General features: G+C 38.5%; 1 protein-coding gene across 16 annotated transcripts in view; it reads right to left on the bottom strand.

Annotated features, from left to right (window-relative positions):
- Nucleotides 1-24,645, bottom strand: part of PHACTR3 (phosphatase and actin regulator 3) — a 313,435-nt gene that overhangs the window by 109,534 nt on the left and 179,256 nt on the right. For 14 of the 16 annotated variants that reach the window (XM_069072503.1, XM_069072505.1, XM_069072499.1 and 11 more), the window contains one exon: nucleotides 18,344-18,532. The exons of 1 other annotated variant lie outside the window; for it this stretch is intronic. In XM_069072503.1, the coding sequence (XP_068928604.1) occupies nucleotides 18,344-18,532 (189 nt within the window). Of the gene's footprint in view, nucleotides 1-18,343; nucleotides 18,533-20,475; nucleotides 20,769-24,645 lie in introns of those variants that run through there. One more of the 16 variants, XM_069072512.1, reaches the window with a different exon arrangement.

Raw genomic sequence — 24,645 nt, 5'->3', positions numbered from 1 at the left:
GGGGCTCCTTTGCCTAGAGGGTAAAATATAAACTCTTTCAAATAGCATTTATAGTCCTTTACAATCTGTCTCCCATCCATTTCTCTTGCCATTTCATATGACTTCCCTTCATATATTCTACATTTCAGCCAAAGTGGTCTACTGCTTTTTGAATTTCACATTCCATCTCTTTCCTATACATCTTTGTACAGGTTGTCTCCTGTCCCCGAAATGATTTTCCTCCCAACTCTATCTCTTAGAATTCCTCCTTCAAGGTTCAGTTCAGCTGCTACCTCCTACATATTATGTCCTTCTCTGATTCCTTCCCTCCATGTAAGTATTTTCTCCTTCCTATTTTCTTTCTATTTACTTATTTAATATCATGTCATATACTCTGTATCTCTAGTACCTAGATCACCTAACCTGCAGAAAGCACTTAATTTTCTTCTACTGAATTAAACTTAAGTAACCACCCTATTTGACAAAAAACAAAACAAGGTATAGTCACAAATGAAACTTGGATTTTGGGCAAAGGTTTCAAAGTTTTCAGAGGAAGATAGGTAGGTTCATATGGACAAAAATTCTACAGGGGGATTCCTTCTGGGAGAGATTAGAAACTCTCAGAAAAAAAAGATAAATGGTTTTTATTAGGAGGAAAATGGAAAATTGTCCAAAGAAACTGGTGTGAATCAATGGGGGACTCATGAACAACTTAGTTGTGAAAGAAATGTACTGAAGATGGAAGCAAGGGCAAATAACAGTATGAACACAAATGTAAAGCATCAAAGAATATTTGCCAAGAGTACTAAAGGTCAGAATGAGCTGAGACTGGTGAAGATTGCCGAGGGAAACCAAAAAAGGATTTATTCTACCTACGTTGGTGGTTGGGAAGAAGTATCAGAGAAGGGTTTCAAAGACTTTTGCTCAAAGTGAATAGGACAAGCATAATAAAGGATGAGAGAAAGAACTACACACCTCTTGTTTTCTTTTTTCTCTACCAGGAGAACTGCCTTTGAAATGTAAAGGAAAAACGAAACCAGAAAAATGGTTCATAGGTAACTGAAACACATGATAAATAAGTATCTCGCTGTATATAACGAGCTAAAGTTACCAGGTCCAGACAAATTATATCTCAGGATAGTGAAAGAACTGGTGGACATGGTTGCTTAGCCATTGTGAGTGATCTTTAAAACATTGTGGAGAAGAGAAATGGCCCCAGGAATAGAAATTATAGACTGAGAATCTTAGAGTTGCAAGAGACTTCAGATGCCATTTAATCCAACACGTTTTATGAACAATAATCCCTTCTATAAGATGCCCAACAAATGTTCATACATTATTTGTCTGAAGACCTTTTAGGAAAGGGAACCCACTACATCCTGAAGCACCTGCTTCCACTTTGGGATATATATGACTCTTCTGAATTCTATCTTCAATCAAGCTTCTGTCTGTCTTGGTGCTACTTCTATTCTTTGCTCTTAGTTCTGCTTCTAGGGCTGAGTTGAACACATCTTGTTCTTCTTATATACAATGGCAGCCTTTCAGAAGCATGTGTTATGGAGGAAAGCTATAGATTTGGTGTCTGAGAACATGTGTTCAAACTTTGACTCTGTGACTTATTACCTGTGTGACCACTGTGGGGCTCAGGTTCCTCATCTTTAAGTTGGGGGTATGGGACTAGATTGTGTGAAGTCTCAGCTTTAAATACTCCGTATTTTAAAACATTAATAGACAGGTCTCATATCTCCTCTGAATCTTCTCTTTTCCCGATTAAACATCCCAGGTTTCTACAACTTATTTTCATCCTCATATGGTATGATCTCAAGACTTTTCATCATTTTGGTCTCCATTCTCTGGATGATCTACAGTTTGTCAATGTGCGTCCTAAAATGTACTTCTCAGAAATGAACCTCATATTTTAGACTTATTCTGACCAGGGCAGAGTAAAGAGGGATTTATCATGCCTACTTATTCCTAGAAGTGATAGCTCTTTTAATGAAGGTTATATATTGCAAAAGCTTTCTGGTTGCTACCTTATGCTATTTATTCATGTAAAATTTGAAATTCACTAAAACACCAGATCTTGTTTAGATAAAAAAAGGTGTCTAGCTATGCCTTTCCCATCTTATATTTGTTTCTTTTTCTTTTTGGAGGGGGAAGGCAGGGCAATTGGGATTAAATGACTTGCCCAAGGTCACATGGCTAGTAAGTGTGTCAAGTATCTGAGGCCAGATTTGAACTCAGGTCCTCCTGACTCCAGGGCCAGTGCTCTATTCATTGTGCCACCTAGCCGCCCCTCCCATCTTGTATTTGTGCAGTTGATTTTATTACACCAATCATACAACTTTGAATTTATATCCATTAACTTTTATCTTATTAGGTTCAGTCCAACGGTCTACCTTATCAGGATATTTCTAGAACTGAAATTTATCAGCTGATGTGTTTTTTAGCTATCCATTCTAGATTTTTGAACATTTTCAGATTTGATAAGCATGCCACTGATGCTTCTATCAAAAAATTTTAATTAAAAAAAACAACTAACAATAGAGTGTCAAGCAGAGAACCCTGAGGTCCTACACTGGAAACCTCTTTCTAAGTAGGTATTGAACCATGTGACTCTGATTTAAGGCATTAAATTAGTTTTAAATCCATCTAAATGTGCTAATGTCCCAATCACATCTCTTCAGCTTGTCAACAAAAAGAGAATGAGAAACATGACCAAATATTTTCTTAAAAGCAAGATAAACGATAGCATTTCTTTGATCTGCTAGGATAATAAAGCTGTAAAAAAAAAAAAGGAAACAGCTTAAAGGGATATAGTCTATTCTTGATGAAGACAAGCTATCCCTTTGAGATTACTGCTTCCTTCATATTAGCCACCTTAAAAAATACTAAGTTCAAGAATTTTAGCCTATACTATAAACTCCACCCTCTTCCCTTTTTAAGACCTAGGACAGCACAGCACAAGAGGATTAACTGAATGAACTGTGAATGCTTAACTTGGAATAAGATTAAGATGTAGAAAAAGAATTAGACTTGTCTTGCATGACCACACAGAGTAAAACTCAGAGTGACGGATGGAAGTTACAGAGAAGTAGACCGCAGTTTGTATAATCAAGTTACCCAAAAACACAGCTAGTGGAAGTAGGAGGTTCTTCCTTATCAAGCCAAAACCGGATTGACCATGTGTCAGGCATTTGTAGAGAGAGTTCTGATTTAGGGATGAATTGGACTAGACAATGTCCCATATCCTTTTTCATTCTGAGGTTCTGTGAATTTAATAAATGACCTGCCTGAGGCCATGCAGTGAGTTAGTGGCATTGCCAGGACCAAAGTCCCAGTATCTTGACTCTTAATCTATGTGGTTGCACTTTTACTTTCATAGAGAAGGTTTCACATTGTGGCTAAATAGGCAAAAAGACAAAACATGGAAGCTATGGAAAGATTCTTGCCTTTCCTTAAACTGGATAGGAAATTGGAAAACTGGAGATTGAGCCCAAACTTTGCCACTAAATATTTAGGTGACCTTAGGGCAGCTAGGTGGTACAGTGAATAGAGTGCCAACCCTGGAGTCAGGAAGACTCAACTTCCTGAGTTCAAAATTTGGCCTCAGAGACTTACTAACTGTGTGACTTTGGGCAAGTTACTTAACCCAGTTTGTCTCAGTTTCCCTATCTGTAAAATGAGCTGGAGAAGTAAATGGCAAAATCTTTGTCAAGAAAATCCCAAATGTTGTCACAAAGAGTCAGACACACTGAAAAATGACTGAACAACGATTTATGTTATGTTATACAAGGAGACATAAATTGTAGAGATATCCATATGTGCAGGAAACTTGGGTCACTAATGATAACTACAGGGTTGGGAGAAAGTTTTTGAACCAAAGCTACCATTCCCAAGGGTCTTAAACTAAAAATAGACAATCATCGTCCATCTACCAACCATTAAGTGGCTATCCCCCAAGTTTCAGTCTGAGGCCTCCTTTTCCTTTCCCTACATTCTAGCATCCTTGATCTCATCTGTTCACATGGATTCACATTACATCTGTATACAAATGACTCCATAATCTCCTTATCCAGTTTTAACATATCTCCTGAACTCTATTCTTGCATCATCATCTGTCCATGGACCATCTACATCTGGATATAACATAAGCATGACAAACTCAATATGTATAAGAGGGATCTGGTTATCTTCCCCCATCCACCAAAGCTGACCTCCCTCCAAACTCCCCTTTTTCTGTGGAGGGTATCCACTCTCTCTCTACCTCACTCTCAGTCACCCAGGTTAGTTCACACGCTCATTTTTTTTTTAACTTCCTCCACCTTGCTCCCTAGATCCAATCGGTCACTTTTACCTTCACAACCTCTTTTGCATTCATCCTCTTCATTCATATGGTCGCCATCCTGGTAGAGGCCTTTGCCACCTCTTATCCCCTTCTAATTTGTCTCCCCTATTTCTAGTCTCTTACTCTCCAATCCCTACTCCATAAAGCTATCCCCTACTCCCACCAAAATCATCTCAACAGGTCTAACTATATCACTCCTTCACTAAAAAAATGTTCAGTGTCTTTCTATAGACTCTTTTTGAACTGGAATTTATGGTTCTTAACATTATAGTTCCAAACTACCTTTGCAGCCTTAGTTCATATGATACTACCCTCTTTTATGCATTCTGGGTATCAGTCAAACTACTCTTCCCAGTTTGTTTCCTGAACATGACATTCATTTCATTTCTTCCCTCAAAATAGACGTTTATCCATACCCAGAACATATTTCCTCATTATTTATGCCTCTCAAAATTCTTATCTTCCTGAAATATTTAGCTCAGGTGATATACTCTCCATTAACCTTCCCTGATCCCCCATTCTTGATATTCTCTGCCTTCCCAAATTACCTTGTGTTATATTTATCTATATTTTATATACCCTCTGCCCCTTAGAATATAAACTCTTCAATCCCAGGACTGTTAATTTTGAGCTTAGTTAATTATATGACTATAAAAATATGAACTGATGATATACTCTAGCTCCAGGCCACTTTCCCATTATACATTCCTCTGCGGTCCAGTCAAAATGGCTTAGCTTGCTGTAGTAACCTAAGATTAGCCTGCTCTTGTACCCAGCACAATACTCTGAATATAACACATGCCTAACAAATGTTTATTGAATTGAGCTTCCCTATTTCTCTTTGGTTTTCCTTCTATTCAGACATCTGGGGAACACTTCACTTTATCTTGTTGAGCTCTGAATCTAAATTTAAACATACACATTTAAATAATAACAAACATTTTTGTAGTACTTTAGGGTTCACAAAGCACTTTACAATTATTATTTCATAAGATCTTCCCCATACCTTTGTGGGGTAAGCGCTCTTATCCTGCAGATTAAGAAGCTGAGACTAAGACCAGTGAATGACTTGCCCAAGGCCACACAGCTAGAAAGTGCCAAATTTCAACTTGTGTCTTCCTGATTCCACATTCAAAACTCTATCTACTATGCCAAGTCACCCCCCCCTTTTTTTTTTCAACTGAAGAACTCCCTGTCCATGGAAATACTGCCTTTCCTCTCTCTGTCCTTCCCTTCCTAGTCCATTCCTATCTCACCTCACTCCACTGATGAATGACCTCAGTGTTTTGGAGTTCTGGATTCTGGTGCAATGGTTTTAGAACATAATTTCTTAGGTTATTGTTGTTGTTGTTTTTAAATAGGTCAGCCTTATTTACCATAGACATCTAAAGCACAAAGCAGTTACCTAGGATTTAAAAGAGGAACAAAAAATGGTGGGAAAGAGGAAGAAATTTGTAACATAATTGTCATAAAACCCAGACTGTTATTCCTCTTTTATGAATCGCAAAGAAATCTACTCTTTTAGGGAACTTCCAATTCAGCTTTTATAAAAGCGACAGAAGTGCCTTCCATCCCTCCACCTGGAATGCCCTCTTCCCCTATTCCCATTCTCAAATTCTTATCCAAACTTCAAGGTGCAGTTGAAATGCTATCCCTTCCAAAAAGCTTTGGTGATCTCTCCCTCCCTTTCTCTGAACTTCTGCAATACTTCATTTCAATCTTCTCACACTTTGCTTCCCTCTATATATTCCAGCCAGCTTCCTTGCTTTTCTTTGACCAAGATGCTCCATTGCCCAATTTTTCACTGATTGTCCCCCATGCCTCAAATGTTCTCCCTCCCATTCCTTCCTCCTGGCATTCCTTGCTTCTCAACGAAGATACTGCATTTTACAAGGAACCTTTTCCTGTCCTCCTTAAGGCTAGTGTCTCCGTCTGAGTTTATCTTCCATCTACCCTGTATATCTCTTGTGCACACAGTTGTTGGAACATTGTCTCTTACATTAAATGAGAGCTACTTGAGGGCAGGCCCTTTGCCTTCTTTGTATTCCCAGCACTTAGCTCTGTGACTGTCAGATTTAATCACTTAATAAGTGACTGTTAACTGCCTGACTAATTACTTATCCTCTGACACCAGCCATTTCCTGCTATTGTATGAGAACTATTTCTGCATGGATCTTATTTTCTTACTCCATAATAAGTTTCTTAGGAGACTCTATCTTTTTCATCTTTCCTCCATCTTCATCTTTCCTCCAGCACAGTCCTACCTAGCACAAAGTAGACACTCAATAACTGTTTGTTAAATGGATGTTTGCTGTTAGTCCTTCGTTCTTGAGGAGGACCTAAAGAAGGGATGAGATGATATTACTTTTCTGAGAAATGTAATGAATGGGATATTATAACAAGTCTGGTTTCCTTAAAGGCAACGACATATTTATTCCTAAGTTAAATGTGTTCTTTTACAATTGATGTGGGGGGGAAAGCATGTTTCGACTTTCTTTTTTCTTGGAGTTAAAATTCCTGATTACCCATGTGAAGCTTTTCCCCAGAGGCATAAGCTAAATAAAAATATAAATTCTCTGAACTTCAATATCTTCATCTGTGAAATGTGATTCATGTATCTTTAAGGTTTTAGAACTGAAGGGATCTTAGAAATCACCAACTCCAACTCTACTTTTACAGTCAGTAAAATGAGGGAGATTAATTGATTTAACCAGAATCACACAGGTGGGAAGAGGCAGAGCCAGGTCCCTTGACTCCACATCCCATGTTTTTTTCCACTAGCCCACCCCACTTCCTTTCTTCTGTCTCTAACATTCTATGATGCTATGAGCTCTCCGTGACATCTTAGGAACCACTAGAGAACAGATGTTTGAGAGAGAGGAAAATGATGGGAATATGGTGGGCTTAAAAGTCCCACCCTCCTTCAGCTTTAAATAAAATACCAGAACAAAGGGCATTTGGGATGTTTTTCTTGGGTGGTCCTCATCCCTCAGAGGATGTGATTTCATACATTTACATATAGAAATTATAGCAGCAGTAACATCTTCATCATGTTATGTTTACATAGCACTTTCAAAGACATTTTCCATAAATTATCTCATTTTTATAGATCTCAATCACCAAACTACAGACATTTGTTATGCTACTGCCATGTGCCAAGTACGGTGCGAGGCAATGGTGATACAAAGACAAAAAAGAAATATGCTCTTCCCTCGAGGCTCTTATGTTTTGTAGGGGAATACATGTATATGTACATGTATACATGTACATATAAACAAAATAAATATAAGACAAGGCAGTATGAGGGAGATACTAGCATTTGGAGAAATAAGAAATGGCTTCATGTAGGAGGTGGCATTTGAGATAAGTTTTGAAGGAACATAGGGACTCTAAGAGGTAGAGATGAAGAAGGTTTCTGTTCCAGTCATGAGGGACAGCCTGTACAAAGGCACAGAGAGTGGACCATAGAATAATGAGGCTGGAAAAGTGGCCTGGAGCCAAAATGTATCATCAATACATATACCGATAGATACATAATGAACTAAGCCCGAAATTAAAGAGGAGAATTGTATTTGGGAAATTTCCTTGTACTTCTAATGATCCTCAGCTTCTCCTCAACACAAACCTCATCTTTGGAATGCATGCGTTCTCTTGGTAATGTTGGAGCTATTGTGAATCTTTAATGCTACACATCTTGCTGAATCAAAATTTCAATTGGCCTAAAGGGGAATAGAGGAACCCATGATAGGTTGCAACATGTTTCTGAAAAATGGCTTATGGGATATCATGTATGACCAGAAGGGAGGTGGGCTATCATTTAGCAAGAGAATGAGATAATAGGCAGGAAGTCACATACCCATGAAATAGAGTAAAAGTCCTACAGGAAGGCCTCCAAGACATTGCAGATGATGTATGGGAAAACATGGATGATAATGGCACAGACTAAGAAGGTATATAGTGGATAGAAGGGCAATATCGATTAGATTATTCATCAAGGCAAGGACTAAAGCATCTTTATTTCTGCTACTTTTTTTCCTACTTCAATGTAAAGGAGCAGCATGAATATGTTTTTTTTGTGGGGAAGTCAAATCTTGTTCAATTCCTTTGAACTATCCATTTATAATTTGACCCACAGAATCAGTGCCATTTTTATAATAGTCATTGGTTAAACACAGGGCAGAAGCAACTCATTTCTATGCTACTTGGAGAATATTCTAGAGCAGGGATCACTAAACTGTGGGCAACATCTAGTCAATTGCTTGTTTATTTATAGCCTGGAAAATGTAAAACCCATTCTGAACTAATAGACCATACCAAAAACATGCAATGGACCAGATTTGGCCTAAGGACTATAATTTGCTGACCCCAGTTCTCAAGCACATATTTGGCAAACAAAGAAACTTCCTCCAAGGGGGAAAAGCTCTTATGAGAAAAATACTATCTTTTGATATGGTATTCTCATATGTGAAAAATATGCCAGAGTTTATTTAGGAAGCTGGTACCTGAGAGTGTGAGGAATAAATAAAAAAGAGGTTCAGATCATACTAGAGTCAATCATAAAACAATATTTTATACTTTATTTATTATCATAAAAAGGGGACAACCTGAAAAGAGTAAAAGAAAAAAGAAAGATATCAAATTTGTATAAAGCCAAGACAAGGAAGTGTACTGGTGAAGTCAGGAACAGGTGGACACTCACATACTGAATATGACTGATGTACTGATGTTCTAGAAATATTAAAGGAGCCAGAAGGAAGGAAGCCTTTGGGCCTCTTGGACAAATTGCCTCCCAAGGAAATAGGGAAAGATGAGAAGAATCAATCTGGATGAGAAATGAGAAGTTGTGATCCACAGGGGTAGAGAGGGTGTATCCCAATTAATGAAAAGATGTGCTAGGGAAGGTGGCTTAGCCATACCAGATTTTAATCTGTATTATATAAAGCAGCAGTCATCAAAACTGCTCGGTACTGGCTGAGGAATAGAGTAGTGGATCAACAGAATAGACTGAGTATGTGAGACTCAGCAGTCAATGACTATAGTAATCTACTGTTTGATAAACCCAAAGACCCCAGTTTTGGGGATAAGAACTCACTATTTGACAAAAACTGCTAGGAAAACTGGAATATAGTATGGCAGAAACTGGGCATAGACCATTATCTAACATCATATACCAGAATCAAGTCTAAATGGGTACATGATCTAGGTATAAAGGCTGATAATGTAAGCAATCTGGGAAAGCAAGGAAAGTTTTCCTGTCGGATTTATGGAGAAGGGAAGATTTTACTACCAAACAAGAGTTAGAGAGCATTACAAAATGCAAAATGGATAATTTTGATTACATTAAATTGAAAAGTTTCTGTACAAAGCCAATGTGACCAAGATCAAGAGGGAAGTGGAGAACTGGGAAAGAATTTTTACAACCAATGTCTCCTATAAAGGCCTCATTTCTAAAATATACAGAGAATTGAGTCAAATCTATGAGAATAGAAGTCATTCCCCAATTGATAAATGGTCAAAGGATATGAATAGGTCGTTTTCTGAGGAAGAAATTAAAGATATCTATAAGCATATGAAAAATGCTCTAAATCATTATTGATTAGAGAAATGAAAATTAAAACAACTCTGAGGTACCACATCTCACCAGTCAGATTGGCTAAGGTGAAAAAAAAAAGGAAAATGACAAATGCTGGAGAGGATGTAGAAAAAACTGGAATACTAATGTATTGTTGGTGGAGTTGTGAACTGATTCAACCATTCTGGAGAGCAATCTGGAACTATGCCCAAAGGGCAAATATATAATTTTATACCCTTTGATCCAGGAATACCGCTTCTAGGGTTGTGTCCCAAAGAGATCATAGAAGTGGGAGGAAGACCCACATGTACAAAAATATTTATAGCAGCTCTTTTTGTGGTGGCAAAGAATTAGAAATTAAGGGGATGCCCATCAATTGGGGAATGGCTAAACAAGTTGTGGTATATGAATGTAATGGAATACTATTGTGCTATAAGAAATGAGGAGCAGATGGACTTCATATTTACCTGGAGAATCTTATACAAACTGATGTTGAGTGAGAAGAGTAGAACCAGGAGAAATTTGTACACAGTTAAAGACACAATGTATGTGTGATGACCAACTTTGATAGACTGGGCTCTTCTCAGCAATGCAAGGTTATAAGACAACTCCAAAAGACTCATGATAGAAAGAGATGTCTACATTCAGAGAAAGAACAACAGAGTTTGAATGAAGATTGAAACAAACTACCTGCTCTCTTTCTTTTTCTTGTTTGATTTAGTTTCCTCTTTCCCATTGTTCATTCCATGGGTTATAATCCTTCTTTATAACCTGACTAATGTCTAATGAGAAAGTATTTGCAGATCCTACACTTGATTGCATGCTGCCATGGGAGGGTAAGAGGGGAGAGGGTGGGGAAGAAAATTTGAAACTCAAGGGATTGTGGAACTGAATCTTATAAACCAAAAGTAAATAAACAATTTTTTTTTTAAGCAATCGGGGTTAAGTAACTTGCTCAAGGTTACACGGCCAGGTGTTTCTGGGTAGGTGCTAAGTGACGGAGCCTGGATTCGATCCCCAGGTCATCCCGACACTGGAGTAGGTGCTCTTACTCACTGTGCTACCTGGCCACCCCTAAACAAATTAAGACAAAAAATAATAAATAATAATAAAAAAGAAAGGGTGTATTCCCACAACAATAAGATCACTGGATATAGGATCACGGATTTTTTTAAATATTTAATTCATTTCAATACAATAGTATTTATTAATGGAGAAGGAGAAAGGAACAAGAATTTATTAAATACCTACTATATGCCAGTACTTTGCTAATTTCTTACAATAATTTTATCATTTGATCTTCACAACCCTAAGAAGTAGGTAGGTGCTATTATTATGTCCATTTTACAGCTGGGGAAACTGAAGCAAACAAAGGTTAAGTGACCTGTCCAGTGTCACATAGCTATTAAGTGCCTAAGGCTGAATTTGCACACAGGTCTTACAGATTCTAGGCCCAGTTCTACCCACTGCACCCCCTAGCTGCCTCCCTATTTTATTTTGGGCAAAGCATTTTGCTAGGCATGGTAGATAAAAAGTTTAAAAAGAGAAATAGTTTCTGTCCTCAAGGATCATACAATCTATTGATGGGGGCACAGAGAGATAAGCTTAATACAAGGCAGTGAGTGAAAAGAACAGTGGGAGATATTAGAAAGAAGTTGCTTTAAAACAATTCAAGAAAGGAGAGAACACCAACAACCTACGTGGAGGGAAAGGATCACAGAAATGTTTAGGATTGAAACAATAAGATAACCTGGAAAGAATTTGTTCATATTTTCAAATTAGAAAATAATAATCTGATGAATCAGGAGACTTGTAATGTTATCTTCAGCTAGTACTGTGCTCTCATCATCACAAAGAAGAAAAAAGTCCCCCCAACTCCAAGAATTAGATTATAAGTATTTTAATGCCTTGAATTTTTACAATACAATCATAGATTTAGAGTTGGAAGGAATTGTAAAGGTCCACTTCTCCTCTCTTATTTTATGGATGAGGTAACAGAGGCTCAGAGAGATGATTTCCCATACACACTGATAATGACTAAACCAGAATTTGAACCCAGGTCTTCAGTTTCCAACTTCTGTGCTCTTTGTACTATATAGTACAGTGCCTTTCTTTCAAGAAGTTCCCAGTAACAATATCTTAATAATCTTATCAATTTTTACTTTTGTAAGACTCAGGACTAAATTGCCCGAAAACCAAGGCAGAAAATACAAATTATTCCCTAGGGGTAATTTTATATCCAGATTAAATAAGTCCAAGAAAGAAAAGGTCACCTTCAGGGGTTGGTCTTGCAGTGCTTAATTATATAGTGTAGATTTTAGCATAATGGAAATGTCAGCCCCTTTCTGACCCTCCTTAGAAAAGTAAAAACAAAAATATTATTTCCCAGTGATTCTGAATTCCTGTACATTATCATTCAACACCCCCCCATCTCATTCTTCAATTCCATCCATCCCCTTTAATTATTCCACCCCAAAGTTCCAACCAAGCACCACCCTTCCCTTCTACTGTACCCTTCCTTAGGAAACAAACTTCCCTTCATTCTAAATCTTTTCCTCTCCCCCTTCTTTTGGCTTCTAGCTAGTACTAGAACCTAGCTCTCCTCTGATGATATAGCCTTGCTAGCCCCCCTTTCCAGTACTGGTTGCACCTTCACTTGACTGACTTGTCAAGGTAGGGGAGTTGAAATACTCCTTGCTCCCCATTGCCTGCTCCAAGTTCTCTCCCTCCATCACTCAATAAATAATCTCTCTTACATTCATCTCTGCCATATAATCAAAATACTGGTAACTGTTGTCTACAGACCCCCAGGTAACTCCCCTTCAATGAGTTTGGTACATGGCTCACAATTTTTTTCTTCATCATTTCTGTTGATTGTACCCTCTGAAGCCTCAGCCTTGGATCACTCCAACCATCGACTTTATGCCTATATGTCTTATCAACTCACTATCCTACTCACCACAGGCAGGGCCTCTTCCAAATCTTTCCTTCCTTCCTCAAGCCTGCTGTGGTTTGCCCTTCACGCACCCTTCTCAGCTGAGCATCCTGCCTCATATTTTACAGGGGGAAAAATTGAGGCCATTTGCTGTGGTCTTCCTCTTCTCTCCTTTTCCTCATGTCATATCACTCACATGTCTTTCTTCATTATTTGTTCATTCACCCCTATCTCACATGATGAGGTGGCCTTACTTCTCACCAAGGCTAACCTCTCTACCTTTTCAAAGGATATCATTCTATCCTATCTCCTCCAACATATTTCCCCTTTGTTATCCCCACTTGTTTTCTTTCTCTTTTTATGGGAGGGGGGGAGGCGACTGGCATTAAGTGACTTTCCCAGGGTCACACAGCAAGTGTCTAAGACCAGATTTGAACTCAGGTCCTCCTGATTCCAGAGCCAGTGTTCTATCCATTACCCCACCTAGCTGCCCCATCCCCACTTACTTTCAATCTCTCTATGTCTACTGGCTCTTTCCCTCCTGTCTACAAACATGCCCATGTCTCCCCTATTCTCAATCCTTTTACCCTTCATTTAATCCTTCCATCTCTATTATCTGATATTACTTCTGCCATTTGTATCTTACCTCCTTGAGAAGGCCTTCTATAAGAGATGAGTCCATTTTCTCTCCTTGAACTCTCTTTTTAAACCCTTATAATTCAATTTCCAACCTTGTCTTTCTACTGAAACTGTTCTCCCCCAAATTACTAATGATCTCTTAATGGCCAAAACCAATGACTGTTTCTCAGTTCTCATTCTCCTTGACCTATCTACAGCCTTTGATACTGTTGAGCACCCTCCTCTCTTCTTCTCTCTAGGTTTTTGGGACACCACTCTCTCCTGGTTCTACTCCTACCTATCTGACTGATTCTTCTCAGCCTCCTTTTCTGGGTCATCCACATGATGCCCTCATGCCCTCTTACCATAGGTGTCCAAGAGAGTTTTGTTCTGGTCCTTTCTTTTCTTTTCCTTCTATACTACTTCATTTGGTGATCTCATCAGTTCCTAGGGATTTAATTACCATCTCTAAGCTAAGGATTCTCAAATCTGTCTATTCTATCTTAACCTCTCTGCTGATCTCTAATCTCACATCTCCAAATGCCTTTCAGACATCTCAAAGTGGATGTCCAGTAGACATCTTAAACACAACATGTCCAACTTTGACCTCATTTTCTTTCTCCCTTAACCCTCCCTACCTCGTACTTTCTCTTTTATTGTAGAAAGCAATCCCACTCTCCTCAGGTTCACAACCCAGGTATCATGCTTAACTCCTTATTGTCCCTCATTCTCCATATCCAATCTGTTTTCAATGCATATCAATTATACCTTTATAACATATCTCATAGTATGACTCCTTTTGTCCTCTGACACTGTCACCATCCTGCTTCAGGCCCTCGTAACTTCATGACTGGACTATCGCAATGGCCTACTGGTGGGTCTGCCTTCTCAAATCTTTTCTCTGCTCTCTAATTCACCCTCCATTCAGCCTTCAAAGTGATCTTCCCTAAAGCACAGATCCAACCATTTCACATACACACACACACACACACACACAAACTCAATCATCTAGTGGCTTCCTATTACCTCTCTGCTCTGGGTATTTTCTTTGACCCATACCTCAAATGTTCTCCCTCCTCATCTTCTACTGAATTCCCTGATTTACTTAAATCCCAACTAAAGTTCCATCTTCTATAGGAAGCCTTTCCCACCCCCTCTTAATTCTAATGCCTTACCTATTTATCCTTTATATAGCTTGTTGTACATATTTGTTTTCTTATTGTTTCTCCCATTATTTTGTGAGTTCCTCGAGAGCAGGGACTGTCTTTGTTTCTTTGTATCCCACTTAGTACAGTACCTAGCATATAACAGGTGCTTAATATATGTTTATTGATTGCCTGCCATTCCTCTCTCCCCCAAACTCTCTTTTAAAATTCAGTAATTACAGGAAAGGAATAACCTATATAGTTACCTTAACTAATATGTGTGAATTTATTTATAAAATGGCTTCCTCTACAGATAAGGAACCAAGCTATGTGAAAAATCTGTGGAAAGTGGGGCACAAAGAGAGCAAAGGAATAATAGAAAGAGGAATCTTGGGCAACAAAGACAAATTTCATAGATTTCTGTAGTAGGGATGAGACACTAAAGATAATGTGACCATAAGCAAGTTATTTCACTCTGAATGATAGATTCAGAGCTGAAAGGGACCTTAGAAATGTAAACGCTACATTTTGCTGATTAGGAAACTAATGCCCAGAAAAGTTAAGTTACTTGTCCAAAGTCACACAGGTAGTGAAGAGAAGAGGATTCAAACCCAAGTTTTCTGACTTTACAGAGTCATCTGAATAATTAATTATAAAGTGCTTCGGATTAGGATAAAGTGCTGAAGGGCGAAAGAACATTCCTCTAAATTAAATAAGAAGAATAAATTTGCAAAGGAGACTATTGCTTTCAAAAGTTCACCAAATGGGATCAGCATTTGGAACAGGCTGGCATCTGACAAAACAAAAATGAAGATGCTTAAAATGGTTTTGTAGAATGATTAGGAGCACAAGTGGTATGGTAAAAGATGGAATGGAAAACCCTTGGCATTGTGATCAGAAACATGCATATTGCCAATGGGTGGGGCATCAGATGTTATTGTTGGATGTGGGAGTGACAGGGCACACATCCTATAAGCATCTGGAAATGTCACTAGAAATTGACCAAAATGTCACGAGCAAACAACCCTCTAGAGAAAAAGGACAAAATTTCAAGAAGTGAAAGAAAAGGCTGATGAATTCACATAAAGCTCTAAAAAAAGATTAAGAAGCTCAAAGAAATCTTTGCCGAAAGGAAAGTAGGAAGGCTTCACTCCTCGGGAAAAGGTTTACTGAATAAATGGTGAATTTGAAAGTGTTATAAAATGGAAGTGTAAAATGATCTTTGATTTAAAAAAAAATCATCCAATATGTACCTGCTAGGAACATATAGAAATGGACTTTTATAAGCCAAATCTCTACTAGAACTCCATCGACAACCACTATATTTTCAGCCAGTCCATTTTACAAGGTTGATAGGATTTTAAAGTTCAACCACCAAATTGGCAGACTATAACTGTAAGAAAAAGCTTCCTTATAATTAGGACCATCAGTGATTAACAAGCATGTGTTAAGTGCTTGCTATGTACCAAGTACTATGCTAAGCTTTGGAGATACAAAGCGAGGCAAAAAAATCATGGCTCTTGCCCTTGTCTTGCAAGGAGCTGTCGCAGGAGGAAATGATTTCCTTTCCTTAAAAGATTTCAAAAATTAGATGTCCGTTTGTTGGAAACATTACAAAGAGAAATCCTGCTTTGGGTAAGGGATGAACTAGATAGTCTTGGCAGTCCTTTCCCAATCTGGAAATATAGAACTTTAACCAGGGTTTGAAAGTTTAACAACTTAACAAAGTCAGAAATTCAACAGTGAGATTCCCATAGTACTCAAGTACAATTGAACACATAATTGGGTTTTTAAGAGGTAGTGGGTGTTTAAATGTCACATATGCAAATCTGGACTAGCATAGGTTCTCAGGAAGATGACACGCTGTAGGTGAAAGAGCCATAACTAGAATTAGACTAAAAAGAGGGTGCTGGGGAGGGGCAGGAATGCAAGGATTTGGTTGACAATATCGAGATCGTAGAGAGGTTTCTGCAGAGATGTGGCTCATAAAAGTCCATTTCTTCTTATTGTTAACACACAAGGACTGCCTTGGACATTTACTAGCTATGTGACTATGAACCTCACTTCACCTTGCTGAGCCTCAGTAAAATTTAAACAATACTCCCTCTACTTACCTTGTGAGGTTATCATGAGGAAAACATTTTGTCAACTATTAAATGCCATTGGAATGGAAACTGTAGTTGTGTTGGGAGGTGGTTGCTTTTCCTTCTCCTTTGCATCTTGCAACTTAAGCTGTTCTTTCCAATTTGTTTTTCCAATCCTTCCTATACATGTTTGGGCCCCATGCTATTGAATGTCTGATCTTACAATGAGCAGGAAGAAGTAGCTACAAAGACCTTTATCTATCTATCTCTCTATCTAATCTCTATTTATCTATCTATCTATCTATCTATCTATCTATCTATCTATCTATCTATCCTAGGGGATATATATATATATATATATTAATGTCCATAAACTTCAGTTTATGTATGTATGCCTATATTCAGGTATATATGTGTATACCATATGTACAGGCTTCCCAACAGCCTGTATAAAACACTTGTTCAAAGGATTGACCACATAGTATTTAGGCACTATTTGTCCTGCCTAATACTTCTAGATATCTCAGATGATAGGATGGTAGATAAGCATGGAGTCAGGAAGACCTAGGTTTATTTTAAACCTGACACTTACTAGTTGTATGACCATGAGCAAATCACTTTACTAATCTGAATCTGTTTCATCACTAGTAAAGTAATAATAATAGCTACCATTTGTCTAGCACTTTAAGTTTTGCAAAATACTTTACAAATGATATTTCAAATGACTCTCTCCACAACGCTGTGAGGTAATTGCTGTTATTACTCTCACTTTGCAAGTAGGGAAACTGCAGCTGAGAGAAGTTAAATAATTTTGCCCAAAGCCACACAGCTAGGAAGTGAGACTGAACTCGGGTCTTTCTGATTCAAAGACCACCATTCTTACCTAATGCTCCATCTAACTGCCTTAAGTGGGTATAATAATACCAGCAGTACCTACTTCACTGTATTATTGTGAAACTCAAATGAGATAATGTACTTAAAGAGTTTTCCCAATTTTAAAGAATTTTGTAAATTTCCACTATTATTATTAGTAGTAGAAGTAGTAGCATTAGTATAAGTACTAGTAACAGCAATAGCAATAGTAGTACCAGTAGAAGTACTCACTATCATGTGGGGTGATTGTAGTTAGTTTTTCTCCTTAAGCAAAAAAATGGTCTTCTTGGTGTTGATTTTATAAGGAAGTGAAACAGGTAGAAACAGGTAGCTAGGTGATTCAGGGGTCACCAAGAATATGCCCACATACTCCTAAATAGTTCCCTTATCCCCATGAGGCAGTGTCTGCAATTATCAATGAATTCTTTTGGGTCTTCAAGAGTTCCCTATGAGAATAAATGTCCGTGGTATAAATTTTGTGAGTTGTCACTAATTAATCTTTTAGAGAAAGCTCCTGTGGTAATGAGACATAGAATAGATGAAAGGAGAAGAGAAGATTACTATAGACCAAAGAAAATTTTGCTGAGGGCTACTCTTATGCTCATTGGTGCTACGTGATGTAATGGTCTCTATGAGGACACCTGGACCATCCCACCACCCTTCCCACTTCTCTAGAGTTTGGTCCTTACAGGTCTGGTAGAAAATCCTAGCTTTGGGGCATGAAGGTCTGGGTTCCAGCTCCCTGGAAGCCTTGGAAAGAAGACCCTGTAAGGATGTACATCCAAATACCTGCATCTTCTTTCTCTTCCTCTGAGTGCGGCTCCTTGTCAAGTGAGGTGTGATCAGTGGCTGCCGATGCTTCTGATATGGCGATTTCTTGCTGCATGTCTTCTGAGGTAAAGGCCTGGCATTTGGGGCTTGAAGGATCACTCTGCGGTGTTCTAGTACCATCACCACTGCATGCTTTGGCTTCAGCATCTAAAACATCATGCCATTTAATCTGAATTAAATGATCAGAAGTACATACTTGGCCTCCAAATTCGAAGACACCAGGACATTTCTATACCAAGAACCTGCTAATCAGCTTGGCCAGTCCTGTCTCGAGAGGTTTCCTGCCCTCTCTTAGTAATCAGTAATTCATTTTTCTCATCTTAAGCATCACTGTGTGCCTGCTACAACAAGGACTGAAATTTTAGTGACAAGTCAGATGTCCTTTATTTGGTGGTGGTGGAGGGGGATTTGGACTTGTGAGTTTATTGATGTAGGAAACTTTCAATGAGGAAACTTTGTCTACTGATGCAGAATAGCAAATGTTCTGCAACTTAATAGTATTAAGAGATGCCTAGGACACCGAACGGTTAAGGATGTGTCATGAACAGTATCTCAGTAGAGTGACTTCCATCCAGATCTCCCTGACTCCAAGAATTCAAAGGCCAGCAACACTACCTCTTGCCATTACACAAGTCGGAGGCTCACTAAGTATCTGTTAAATGTTGAATTAGTCATCTACCCTCTCAGATCTCTAACCCTATGTCCCTTCACCTCCTTTCCTCCACCCTTCTCCCCTCCCCAATACACTTCTTCCAGGTTTATCCTCTAATAAAAAGATTTTTAACTTGTCTGTGAAGTTGCTTTATGTATACACACATATACAAATGTGTGTCTGTATGTATGTGTATATACACATGTATATATAATACAGGTATAAAATACATATAGACATCCACATATACACATGCACACACACATATAAAATGGGGCAGCTAGGTGGCGCCATAGTGCATAGAGTCCTGGGCCTGGAGTCAGGAAGACTCATCTTTCTGAGTTCAAATGTGGTCTCACTAACTGTGTGACCCTGGGCAAGTCACTTAACCCTGTTTGCCTCAGTTTCCTCATCTGTCAAATGAACTGGAGAAGGAAACAGAAAACCACTCCAGTATCTTTGCCAAGAAAACCCCAAAGGGGGTCATGAAGAGTCAGCCACAACTGAGAAACAACTGATCTATCTACAGACATACATACATATAACCAACACACACATATACATATATGTATCTTTTAACTCGGGTCTTCCTGACTCCATGCTTTATCCACTGTGCTGCCCAGCTGCCTGGTACAATACACATGCATGTATATGAACACATATATACAATATATACACATATGTGTGGATTCTATGTGCACATATACACAGAGTACACATGTAAACATAAATATAAAATATATATTAATATATAAAACCTATCTAGATCGATATAAATATAAATAGACGTACTGGAGTCAGGAACTCCTGAGTTCAAATCCAGCAACAGAAATTTACTAGCTATGTGACCCCTGCCTGGGCTAGCCATTTAACCCCTGTTTGCCCCAATTTCCTCATATGAAAATGGGAATAACAATACTACCTCCCAAGATTAGTAGGAAGATCAAATGAGATGATAATTTTAAAGAGCACAGCACAGCTCCTAGCATATATTAAGTTCTATATATTAGTTATCATCATCATCATTATATATTTATAGCTGTTTTGATAACTGTATTTCGATATAATTGAATTTACAACCTTATATATTTTACTTTATTCATTTAAAAACACAGTTCTGAGAAGGGGCCCATCAGGTTCACCAGACTTTCACAAGGGTCCATGACACAAAAAAAAGTTAGGGGATCCTGTGCCCCCCCCCCCCCCCATCTTGTGGCTCCCTGTCTTACTATTGCTCTGATGTTAAAGGGATTTTTGCCATTGATGCTCCTTTTTTCTCTTCATTTCCTAGTCATGAGTGAGTACTCCTGGGTTAATGATAGCTCTAGGGGACTCAGAGGCCTAGAAATCATGCTCTTGTTCCTTCCATTTTCTCAAAGATGGGGCTTCTGAAAACAGCTCAGCCCCTGCTTTAAGAGACAGATTGTACCTGACTCACCTGCAGGAGGCTTACTGGGTCGAAAGAGCACAAGACTTAGGCCTCTTCTCCTCCTGTGGGTGCTCAGGGCTCCCATAAGGCTCAAAGGCAACATTGGATTGTAGCACATGTGCTTAGCAGGCCAGATTTTCAGCTCTGATCAAGGCTCCAACATGCTCATGATGTAAGATTAATCACAGACACATGCACACATTTTGGCTCTCTTGCAGAACATGCAGGCTTTTTATTATAGTCCAATCTCACTATTCTGGCCCGGAATCTCGTTCAGTGAAAAGTTACCATTCTTACAACAGGCCCCGCAGGAGCACAGTTGCTAAGATACAGCCCGGGGGCCGGGGGCGGAGCTCTTCTTTTCACAGCTCCATCTCATTGTACAGTGGGACGGCTCATGGTCAGGGGCACACGAGCAGCTGTTTCCATTGTTTATCTGATGCCTTTTCCCTCCCTGGCGCTACAGAACGGACTAGAGTGGAGCCTATATTTTACACCATAAAAGGGTGGGGGGGTCCTAACACACCCAGTCCAACATTTCCATGAGGCAGAAACAGGATATTTGATCTGACAGGGCCTAATTCTCAGGGGGGAGATAATGTACGTCATCAGAGAACACTAGACACGGTATCATGAGAAAAAATTTGAAAAGCTAATTACAAAATATTAAATTAGTTAAATCACTTAGGAAAATTTTAAGCCCATCTCTATTAGAAGAACAAGAAAAGTCACCTCCATGGTTCACTGATCAGCCTATGACACTGAGAAATTCATAAGCTAATCTTTATGACCAGAAGGGTCGGACCTTCTGTGTCTGCGAACAGCTTTACAAGCAGAAAGCAATGGTTCAAGGTAGGAGAGGGCAATAAGGAGGAGACAGGAAAGGAAGACAATTCTTTCTTTTTTCCCTCTTATTCTAAATGCAGGTTTAAAAAAAAAAAATCACCTAATACAGTCAGGTGTTTTCAATCTTTTTCAGTCCCTAATACACCTTGGCTTTCAGCAACTCATCCATACTACTTATTTAACTTATTTAGCATTTAACCACTTATTTAACTTATTTAATGAAATGAATTCTAGAGTTCATCATGCATATGTATGTGAAAAATTAGATCAAATGAAGGGATTAACTTTTCATAAAGAAAAATTGATTTGACACATTTTTTTTTAGTATCATAAGATTGTTTCTTCTCTATTCCACAACTTTGTTCACTAACAAAGGGATCCCACTATCAATGGGATAACATACTTAATTACCAAATATTCACAACTGTCCCTTGACAAGTTTCTTATACCTTTCTGAAAGTTATGCTAGCCCAAGTTAAGAACCTGTGAGATAATCTCTTGAATATATATACTAAGAAAATAGAACTAATAATAAATTTGCTCTGTCTGGATTGTAGGTAGGGGAGGCAAGAGACACAAAATGCATCCAAAAAGTTCTACAATGTAAAAACATTCAGAAGTCACTTTTCTCCAAAGTTAGTACTACAGCAGAGATATACACAATTTAGAAGATGAATTCTGTACTATTATTTTCTCTCTTTCTACATTTTCTTCTTTGTCAATATCATCTAGAGTTATAGAGAGACAGACAGACAGAAATTTTGATTGAATGAATCCCAAATTTAGATCATTTGCCCTTTCTAATCTTCAACCTCCAAATTCCAACTAAATTCTGGTCATGTCCATCTGGATGCTTAAGTAATTCAACAAAATCATTCTCCCAGTCACCTCAGCTCAAATCCTTACCATAGATTTTGATTCCCTTGCTGTGTCCCCATTAATTCGTTGCTGAGTCTATCACCACTGTAAGTAGGACCCTCAGTACTTTCTGTCAGGACTCTCACTAGTGAATTTTTCCCCACTCTATTCCCTCTCCTCTTTTCTTCCTTAACATGCTAACGGACAACTTCCTAATGGACAACTCTGATCCAATTCCTTTTCTTTTTTTTTTTTTAAGCAATTGGGATTAAGTAACTTGTTCAAGGTTACACGTCCAGTCATTTTGTGTGGGTGCCAAGTATCTGAGGCCAGAACCAATCCCAGGTCTCCCAACGCTGGGACCATCGCTCTTACTCACTGCGCCACCTGGCTGCCCCTCATTTTCTGATCAAAAGACTTCAGTAGTTCCCTATTAAGACATTCAAAGTCCTTCTTTATCTAGGTCTAACCCACCTATCCAACTTTTTATCATATTATTCACTCCTTCAAACTGTACTGCAACCAAAATGAATCACTTGTCATTCCCTGAACACTCTCCCATTTAGGTTCTTTTGCTCAAGCTATTACTTGGAATGCCTTCTCTTCCACATCTCTGTCTACTGAAATTCCACCATCATAAATCATCTTATTTCCTTTATGAAGCTTTCTGAGATTCCCTAATCAGAAATAATCTCTTTTGGGGCAGCTAGATGGTATAGTGAATAGAGCACCGGCCCTGGAGTCAGGAGGACCTCAGTTCAAATTTGACCTCAGACACTTAACACAACTGTGTGACCTTGGGCAAGTCACTTAACCCCAATTGCCCTGCCTGCACCTCCAAAAAAAAAAAGAAAGAATCTCTTTTTTCCCTTTAATTCCCATAACACTTTATACATGTCTCTCCAGAAATTATAATGTTAAGCCTTAAATATGTCTTTTAACATATTGTTAAGTATTTGAGGGTAAGAGTTCTCTCATTTTTCCTTATATTTTTCACAGAGCCTAGCAATATAGTTAGTGTTCAGTTAATAATTATTGGGCATATTCATGAATTGAATTGCTAAGAGAAACCGAGGTCAGGGAGGGGGGCAGGGAGAAGAGTGCAATCACTCATTCCTTCATTCAAGAAAGATTATATTTCCAACCACATATGTGCCTCTAGAGAATTGGGTTAGGTACTAAGGCAGGGATGCTTAAATTATTTTTCTGTCATAGATCCCTTTGACAATCTGGTGGACCTCCTCTCAGAATAAAGTTTTTAAATGCATAAATAAAACAGGTATGCAAAGCAAAACAATTATGCTGAAATATAGTTAACAAAATATTTTTTTAAAATAAAGTCACAGACACCAGGTTAAGAACTTGAATCACCAAGTCGACCCAGGGAGATAAAACACAATCCCTGTCTTTATGGAATTCACCGTCTGGTAGGATAAATACTAAACATGGGTCATTCTAACATACATATTACATGATAAGTACATACACAAAAAGTGCTATGTGAGATCTGAGTGAGAAGATAATTTCTGATCTGGGATCAAGGAAAGGGTTAAAGATTTATTCCAGTTGTCTTAGAACAATCATGACATTTTAATGACTGGAATAAGGGTCCCCTCTTTTTTTTTCCCTGAAGGAAAAAGGAGCAAATTTAACCCAAAGGGATTAAGAGATGTTACAAGCCATTTCTAATCCGGTTTTAGGAAGGATTAACAGTGCTGTTGATGCTGTTGTTTTAAGCAGCAGTTGATAAAATACATATGTTAATAAAGGCACAGAATAATCCCTGGGGAGGCTGAGAACCTCATTGAGCTAGAAGCAAATCACATGAAGCATATTATATTAGCCTTCAGTTGGCCATTACTCATGGCCTCTGTCTAGACACCAGTGCAATCTTGTAAATCTCCTTGATAGTTTTATGGTTTACAGCCTCAAACAAGGGACCCTCCACATCCAAGGGTCTCTTTTAAAAGGACATTCTTCCCCTGCCTAGTTCTCGACTGAAGGAAGATTACTCACTGTTTATTTTTACTAAAATGGCTTTAAGATAAAAAGGCCTTTCTCCACACTCCAACCAGTTCTTAAAGACAGTACAGTCATCCTGTCCTTTTAAAATTTCTCTTTCCTTGGTCCTCCATCACTTCTCTTGGCATAACAACAACCACTGCAGCATTTACAGTTTGCAGAGTGCTTTATAAATATCTCATTTCATCTTTACAATTATACTGGGGGGGTGGGCGGGGGTAGGTGTTATTATTATCTTGATTTTAGAGATAAGGAAATAAAAACAGAGGTTAAGTGACTTGCCCAGACTCACATAGCTAGGAAGTATCAGAGGCCAGATCTGAACTCAGGTCTTCCCAATTCCAGGGCCACCTAGCAGCCTCTATGCAGGGGTAAACAAAGTGTGCACTATATATTTGAAATCCACAGTTTACTCTTGCAAATGTACTGAATAAGCAAAATATACACTAGGTA

Source organism: Petaurus breviceps, unplaced genomic scaffold (genome assembly GCF_028583685.1).
Source record: "Petaurus breviceps papuanus isolate PSGF00001 unplaced genomic scaffold, PetGlider_PUasm1.0 90847, whole genome shotgun sequence".
Taxonomy (NCBI): domain Eukaryota; kingdom Metazoa; phylum Chordata; class Mammalia; order Diprotodontia; family Petauridae; genus Petaurus; species Petaurus breviceps.
Note: the sequence above shows the minus strand (reverse complement) of the source record. Positions and strands in the feature narration are given on the sequence as shown.